The sequence below is a fragment of the Vipera ursinii genome, assembly GCF_947247035.1.
Source record: "Vipera ursinii genome assembly, chromosome: 12".
NCBI classification, from domain to species: Eukaryota; Metazoa; Chordata; class Lepidosauria; order Squamata; family Viperidae; genus Vipera; species Vipera ursinii.
In genome coordinates, this window is record NC_139525.1 from 16,095,368 (window position 1) to 16,103,732 (window position 8,365).

General features: G+C 45.4%; 1 protein-coding gene across 1 annotated transcript in view; it reads left to right on the forward strand.

Moving 5' to 3' along the window:
• Positions 1–8,315, forward strand: part of LOC310646102 (pre-mRNA 3'-end-processing factor FIP1-like) — a 42,955-nt gene extending 34,640 nt beyond the window's left edge. Inside the window, exons 13-15 of the mRNA XM_083372333.1 lie at positions 2,779–2,947; positions 5,004–5,162; positions 6,943–8,315. Of these exons, the coding sequence (XP_083228459.1) occupies positions 2,779–2,947; positions 5,004–5,162; positions 6,943–7,072 (458 nt within the window). The 3' untranslated portion in view covers positions 7,073–8,315. The remainder of the gene's footprint in view (positions 1–2,778; positions 2,948–5,003; positions 5,163–6,942) is intronic.
• The last annotated feature ends 50 nt before the right edge of the window (positions 8,316–8,365 follow it).

Below are 8,365 nucleotides of genomic sequence, written 5' to 3' on the forward strand. Positions count from 1 at the left end.
TGCACGCACAGGTGAAGCTTTGCTCACGTGCATGAACAGTTCCTAACAGGCTGCAGACTGGGCCAGTCCATGGACTGGGGACCCCTGTTCTAGTGGATTGCTGTGTCTGAAGTGGGCAAGAAGATCCTTCCCTCTTGATATTTGTGTAGTGGTGGTGGATGCTACCCTTGTGTTAAGCTTGGTGTAGCCTCCGAGCCTTCTGGGCTTAAGAGTGCGAGTTGACCAAAAGAGGTTTATTGTTTAGAAAGCTTTTATTGCCACTTATCACATACATGACAATTCTCCACAGCTCCAAACATTCCATAAAATTGGAATAAATATAACATACAAAATCCCCCAATGCCATCATATAACCCATCATAGCACCACAGCCTCCCACCAACTCTATACATTTAATTTAGAATGACAGAGTTGGAAGGGACCCTGGAGGTCTTCTAGTCCAACCCCCTGCTCAGGCATGAAACCTATACCATTTCAGACAAATAGTTGTCCAATCTCTTCTTAAAAACTTCCAGTGTTGACACATCCAGAACTTCTGGAGGCAATTTGCTGGGTTCATTTCCATCCTAGCTCAATGCCTGTGCACAGAACCAGCTTTTCACATCCCTCCTGAAGGCTAATAAGAGTTTGTCGCACTAAAAACTCAGCCACAGGAGCCTGACTTTATAACTAAATGTCTATAAACAGACTACATGAAGAGGTTCAGATAGGTATCATCCACACAGCATCAATGCTCATCTTTGCATCCTGAAGGAGTTTGTTTTTATTGGCCTTTAATTCACATCCCTAAAGGCTGTGTACCAACAGATGTGTTGAGTAAGACTATAATTTCATTTAGTGACTGTTCGAAGTTACAACGGCACTGGAAAAAGTGGCTTTTGACCATTTCTCACACTTAAAAGACCGCTGCAGCATTCCCCCCACAGTCACATGATCAAAATTCGGACGCTTGGCAACTGGTTCCCATTTATGATGGTTGCGGCGTCCCTGGGGGTCACGTGATCCCCTTTGGCGACCACCTGACCAGCCAGGTCAATGTGGGGAAGCCAGATTCATTCTAGAACTGCATTACTAATTTAACAATTGCAATGATTCCCTTAGCAACTGTGGCAACAAAGGTCACAAAATGAGACAAAACTCGAGAAATGTCTGACTTAGCAACAGAAAAGTTGGGCTCATTAGCGGTCGTGAGTCGAGGACAATCCTTATAGTGAATCCTAGCGGGGTAGATATGATCCTTTCAGCAGTATCTAGGGCTGTCTCAGAACCTGATTGAGTGGGGCAGGCACTTTAAACAAAGAAGTAGCCCCTATGAAATCCCACTGGGTTATCTTTAAGCTTAGATAGACTTATTTCTTGAGAAAACAGAATCGGGTAGCTATAAATATTTTCCAACTGGGAAATCCCAATTTGGTCATCTTTCAACTTAGAAAGGCTTCTTACTTTCTTGAGAAAAAAGAACCTATGTTGGTTTGTTTTTTCCCCCAGCTGGGATTATCCTTGGAGACTGCCTGATGCTACAGCTGTGCAGGCTGTTGCTGCTGATAGGTCACTTGATCTGTCACTTCCTTCTCCTGCCCTCAGGTGCTTTGGAGAATAGGTTGACCCCCTCTTCTTTGTGGTGGCCCCTCAAATATTGGAAGACTGCTATCATATCGCCCCTAGTCCTTCTCTGTTAGATTTTTTTCATTGTTCACCTACAGACAGAATCTTGCCAGAGTAAAGCAACTATCTGCATAAATATGAATATGCTCCACGGATCAAGAGGGGCCATCTGGATCCTCTTCCTGCCTACCAGACATTCCAAGCTCTGCTGCCCCTTTGCCCTCTGGAGGGGGGGGCAACCTTTCCCTCCTGGGACTCCAGACTACATTCCACTACAACAGAACAGGAATCGGGAAGTTATTAGGTGTTCAAGCTGATTTCTGATTTAGGGTAAGGTCATTAGGTAAGGTCAACATCTTAATTTTCTGGAGAAGCACAACAATCTGTGACATGCCTATTACAGTGCAGGATTTAAAAAAAACAGAAGGAGAGTACATTCAACACACCATCGGGCAGGAGATATAGGAGTATAGCCAGCCACACCAACGGGCTGAAAAACAGCTTTTATCCATGGGCTGTTAGGCCTTTGAACGGGAAATAATTTTTATAAACTTTATGCATAATTGACTTGCGAGGCCGGTGTGTTGTGCAATTAGTTCACATGGTGTAATAAGATGGAGGATTTGTGTCACTGTAAGCTGTGTGGTGGGGGCACGAAGGGATGCTCAGCCAATCTCAATGTATACATGGTTGTACGACAATAAAGGTTCATTCATTCATTCATATTTGTCAGGAATCCGGTCGCCATGGCTCATATTCATATTCACTAGCTCACCATTGATCATATTCCTCTTCCTGTCGCCATATCTTGTGGAAAGGTGCTTTCTAAAATGAGCAGGATTAGCCCTTCTGTGTGTCAGGGGCCTCCAACCTTGGCAACTTTAAGACTTGTGGACTTCCAACTCCCAGAATTCCCCAGCAAGCCAAGCCTGCTTCTTAAAAGTTGCCACGTTTGGAGTCCCCAGCTCTATATGAAGACCCCCACCTCTTCCTGATAAAGAGTTTGAGCTGAATATATCTGCGATGGTTTAATGCACTGATGAAATTCCTCTTTCCTTACAAACCTGATATTATTTCTACTTTCCTAGCTCCATCAGGCTAGGGATAACGTCTCTCATGTCCTCCATGAGGGTCCAAACCAGCTGATGCAAAGCTCTCCCATTTCCTCTCTAGATTCAGGTTTCATCAGCTACCCGCCCATTTCGACCTCACACACCCCCTGGGTGACCACAGTTGACAAGGCCTCCAGCGCTTCAGACAGCAGCCACTGGGAATACTCAGGCTCAAGGAGAGAGAGGGACAGAGACCGGGACCGGACGCCCACCACAAGCGAATATAACAAGTGAGTGTGGGTTCTGCAACAATATTAGTCATTGTACAGCTACATAATTCAAGTTTGCAACAGACGCTGGACTCACAACTTACTCATTACAATAATACACAAGTAGTCCTCGACGTGCAATCGCAATTGAGCCCAAAATGTATGTTGTTAAGCAAGACGGTTGCCACGGTTATTGAGTGAGTCGCTGCAGTGGTTAGCGTGGTTGTTAAGTGAATCTGGCTTCCCCATTAACTTTGCTTTTCGAATGGTGGCGAAAGGTAGTCGCACGATCCCGGGACACTGCAACCGTCATAAATACGAATCAGTTGCCAAGCATCCAGATTTTGATCTTTTGACCATGGGGATGCTGCAATGTAACTTTGAATGGCCGCTAAATGAATGGTTGTTAAGTCAAGGACTATCCGTATTCATTCTTTTCTTTCTGTCCTTTCTTTCTGGTCAACAATCTGCACACTCAAGATTTAGGCTTGTATTTCAAATAAGAACGTAGCCCTTTCATGTTGTAAGACAAAGTGTGAACTAATGTAGAAAGAGCTGGGAAGTTAAATTTCATGGCTGCTAAGAGATAAGCTTAGTGTAATTGCAGGTACACACTTCAGTTTTTCTTGGCAGCGAAGTCAAGTTCTTTTGACAGTGTAATCTTAAATCCACTAAGTATCACAAGTGGAAATTCCGAGAATAAACAACAATGACAAGAAATGAGTAACTAGGTTGAGACTACCTGAGGCCATAATGATAGGCTTTCAGTTTTTCAGCTTTTAAAAGAATTTATTTGGGTTTAAAAGTAGAAATGGAAAAGGAAGCTTTGGGGAGACAAGCTGATCACACCCCTTCCTTAGACCTCCCAAATTGTTTGCTGGGATTAGCATTTTAAAAATGGGGATGCCCATTGTTGGATTCTCAAATTCGGAGTGTGAAATTCCTGTCTTCCCCCAGCCAGCTCCTGCACTGTATAGGCATGTCACGGATTTTTTGTGCTCCTGCAGAAAATTAAGATGTTGACCCCACAGATGGCCTTACTCTAGATCAGAAATCAGTTTGAACAGTGAATAACCTCCCAATTCCTGTTCTGTTGTGGTGGAATGTAGTCTGGAGCCCCAGGAGGGAAGGGCTGCCCCCCCCCCCAGAGGGCAAAGGGGCAGCGGAGGTTGGAATGTCTGGTAGGCAGGAAGAGCATCTATGGAGTATATTCATATTTATGCAGATAGTTGCTTTAGTCTGGCAAGATTCTGTCTGTAGGTGAACAACAAAGTAGTCTTACAAAGAGAAGGACTAGGGGTGACATGATAGCAGTCTTCCAATATCTCAGGGGTTGCCACAAAGAAGAGGGAGTCAAGCTATTCTCCAAAGCGCCTGAAGGCAGGACAAGAAGCAACGGATGGAAACTAGTCAAGGAGAGAAGCAACCTGGAACTAAGGAGGAATTTCCTGACAGAACAATTAACCACTGGAACCACCTGCCTCCAGAAGCTGTGAATGCTCCAACACTGGAAACTTTTAAGAGATTGGACATTTATCTGAAATGATATAGGGCCGTGGTGGCGAACCTATGGCACGCATGCCACGGGGCAGAGTCCTCTCTGTGGGCACATGCATCGTCGCCCCAGTCCTACTCCTTCAGCTGGGTTTTATAAAACCTTTTCGCTTTGGGCCTCCGCCGCCATGTGCAAAAAAAAAAAGCTTCAATCAATCAATCAATTTCAACTTCTTGCGGGGAAAAAAAATCTTACAAAGTTGGAATTGATTGATTGAACTTTTTAGTCCCACCCAGTCTGCCGTCACCACCACAGTCACGCCCATCCAGTGGGCCATGCCCATCCAATGGGCCACGCCCACCCGGCACCCAACGATACATAAGTGGGTTTTGGGTTGCAGTTTGGGCACTCGGTCTCTAAAAGGTTCGCCATCACTGATATAGGGTCTCGCTGCCTGAGCAGGGGGTGGACTAGAAGACCTTCAGGGTCCCTTCCAACTCTGTTATTCTGTTACTCAGAAGTTGTCCACGTGTTCTTCTTGGTTTTTATGCCTGACGCCTATACTTCATTCTTCTGTCCTAGTGACGATGAGAGATACCGTTATTACAGCCGGGAACGCAGTTACGATTTTGAGCGCGACTACCGCAGGAGTAGAGATCGCAGTCGGGAGCGTGAAGACCGTCACCGGGAAAGGAGGCATAGAGACAAAGAAGAGGGCAGCAAACATAAATCGTCACGCCGGTAGGTCATTGCCTGCTCCTCAGCTAGCTCCTCTTTTTGGTGTAGGCCAAATCCCTGATAAGAGTAGCACTGAATTGTATTCCAAACTAAGTTTGAATTAATGAAAACAAACCTCTCCCTAAACTGCGCTAGTTAAAAGCTTTTGGTCAGTTAAAGGTTGTTCCCATATTGTTCCCATATCTTTCAGTCAGATTTGGAGTAAACTCTTCACAAGTCTGGAGTCTCCACCACAGGGAATCCCTCGGCCAGCATTGCCATGTAGTGTAGCTGCAGAGGGCCGAGGGAGGACAGGAGGAAGAGCCATCGCCAAGACAACAGTTAGATAAGAGCAGAGGTCTTCAAACTTGGCCCTTTTATGACTTGTGGACTTCAACTCCCAGAATTCCTCAGCCAAGCACGCGTGCCTGGCTGAGGAATTCTGGGAGTTGAAGTCCACAAGTCATAAAAGGGCCAAGTTTGAAGACCTCTGGATAAGACTCTTGAGCCCTGGTCAAGGAAGTTACCTGAGAGAATGCCTCCATCAGGCCGTGTCTGGTTCCTACATGAATATGAAGGGGAGGAGGAGGAGTTACTAAAGCTTTACAATGAAGGTAGCCTTGATCTACAGGTAGTCCTTGACTTGTTACCAGTCACTTAAGAGACCAGTTGGACTTACCTCAGTTACTTATGACCCGGATTCAAAATTCCTCTGTGCTCACTTGTTGCCCTTGGGGCACCAGGTCACATTTACACCTGTTTGCAGCGTCTCAAAATCACACGGTAGTGTTTTACGATTGTCATACACTTCCTTCCGATTTTGGGCAAAACTGTATCCATAGCAAGCCATCGGTTTGCATAATGACCACCAATGAAGATTTGCTTAATGACCGAGTGATTTGCTTCCAATGTATGCAAAAAAAAAGGTAAAATCACATGAACAACCCATTTTATGACCATCATAACTTGCAACCACGATAGGTAGGCTCCCATTACTGTCATCACTGTCTATATATCATTTTAGTTTCTTTGGCTAGTCTTGTCTTGTAGGGCTGGTCGTAGCAGTGGCTGCAAAAATGTCTCTGCTACAGCAGGTAATGAATTGGTGACCCTCACCGTGAAAAGGTAGAACATAGAATCGTAGGGCGGGAGGGGACCTCAGAGGTCCAACCCCACCCCTGCTTGAGGCAGGAGATTTTATGCCATCCCAGTCAAATGGTTATCCAGGCTATTTTTGAAAAGCTCCAGTGACGGAACATCCACCACCCCAGGAGGCAAGATATTCCATTGAGAACCTGCTGGTCAGCCTCATTTGGGATGACCACACTCACGTATTCTCTTTGACTTTATCTGAATACTGGAAGCAGTTCTTTCCATCGACTGCAATACTTTCCTTGCCTATCGCCTGGAGCTACTGAATTCTAATATACTGTGGAATCTCTTGAAAGAAGTGTTATCTTCTGGGTTAGGGCTTGAAAAAGCTCAACGTCAACAGCCCTCACGAATGAAGGCAAATATACGTGTCCCAGGGTAATGTTGCGGAATCCAATCTGGGTCGGTCGTCTTCTGAGCTTTTGGACTTGTGCTGGAGCCCGTCCTCGGGGAACTTCTCTTATCTCACACCAGAATTTGGTAAGAACATCCTGGAGAGAGAGAAGTTCCTTGAGGATGGGCTCCAGCACAAGTCCAAAAGCTCGGAAGACGAAACCTCTGGTTCCAATGACTGACCCAGATTGAACCCTGCCACATATCCGTCATTAGAGCTTAATGCTGTGTTTCTTTCCCACTCCCCGCCCCCCCCCAGCAAGCAGCATGAGAGTGAAGAAGGGGAAAGCCATCGTCGACACAAGCACAAAAAGAACAAGCGCAGCAAAGAGAAGGAAGCGAGTGAAGATGGACTTGCAGAAGGCAACGAACAGGACGCCAAGGAGTAGCAAATTTGGACTCTGCAACCAAGAGTTGGCCTCTCCGGCCAACGTTTCCATTTTGGGTGACCGTCTCCTTCCTGGGAGGTGGTCTGAGACGACAGAGGCGCCCAAACGTGAACACAGGCTGGGCTGCCAACATGGAAAGCCAAACGGCAGGACTTTGCGGAGAGGACCCAATCCAGCCCCTCTGGCCTGGAGTGGTTCTATATGCAGGCCAGCTCCACCGTGTCAGATCCTATGGCTTCTGATGGGAGTCCGCTTCAGCAGGAATGAATGCATTTAGAGACCAGGACAATATTTGGCAATTATTTACTGTTTCCTTTTTTTTTTAAAGAAGCAGGACAGCAACCACGTGGAACTGTTTTGGTACAAGAAGAAACAAGTGTTAGGGATCATCCTCCTTGCCAGGCAATCTGGCTCCTATAAGCTAGTCCCATTTCTCCTTTGCCCCTTAATTGTAGCTTTGAACTTTGGACTTCATTCAAGGAAAGCTTGATGGGACATCACAAGTCAGCCAGTGGGACAGTTCTGCCCCATGAAACGTCCAGTTTTTCCGAGAAGGCTATTTCTACCTAGGCTTCTGGAACCTTCCAGATCAGAGTGTTTTATTATGACCAGGTTGAGTGGGTTTCGTGGTGAACTTCAGTAAGGCCACCCTTTCAAAGTCGGCCTTTAAGTAGTTGGACACAAGCTACTTGCTGTGGCTATCAAGAGCCTCTCTTTTTTTTACCCAGGCGAAGTTTAAAAATGGGCAACTTATCTGTAAGTCTCTGAGTCACTTTTCACAACTCTTAAAACCCTAAATGTAGGCATAGGATTCGTGGTTTCCGTGAGAATACGTGAGAGACTCTTAAGGACATCGCTCTTTTGCGCACATCCATCCTTGCATTATCTTCCACCCGTGGGAAAAGTTTAAAAACACTTCCTAAAAAAAATTCATTTCAAATTTATACTTATTTTGTATTGTAGTTATGCGAGTTTGAGTGTTTATATGAAACTAACAACCTTGGACACGTGAGCCAGTATACCCATTGTATTTTGATTTGTATGCCATGATGGTGCAGTGAATGGGTCAACAGAAAATACGTAGGAAAGAATTTTTTTTTTGGAAAATGTGATTGGTTTCTTGTGGCCATGGCATCTAGGACTCGGCGAAAGCAGCACTTAATACTAAATTTTACACTGCAAACTTAATTCATAGAAGCTCGCTTGCTGTTTCGTTTGTTACGTGGAAGTCGTGTGTTCTTAAGCGTCTTCAGATGATACAGGCTAACAGCGTCTTCAGAAGGGCAAAGAATG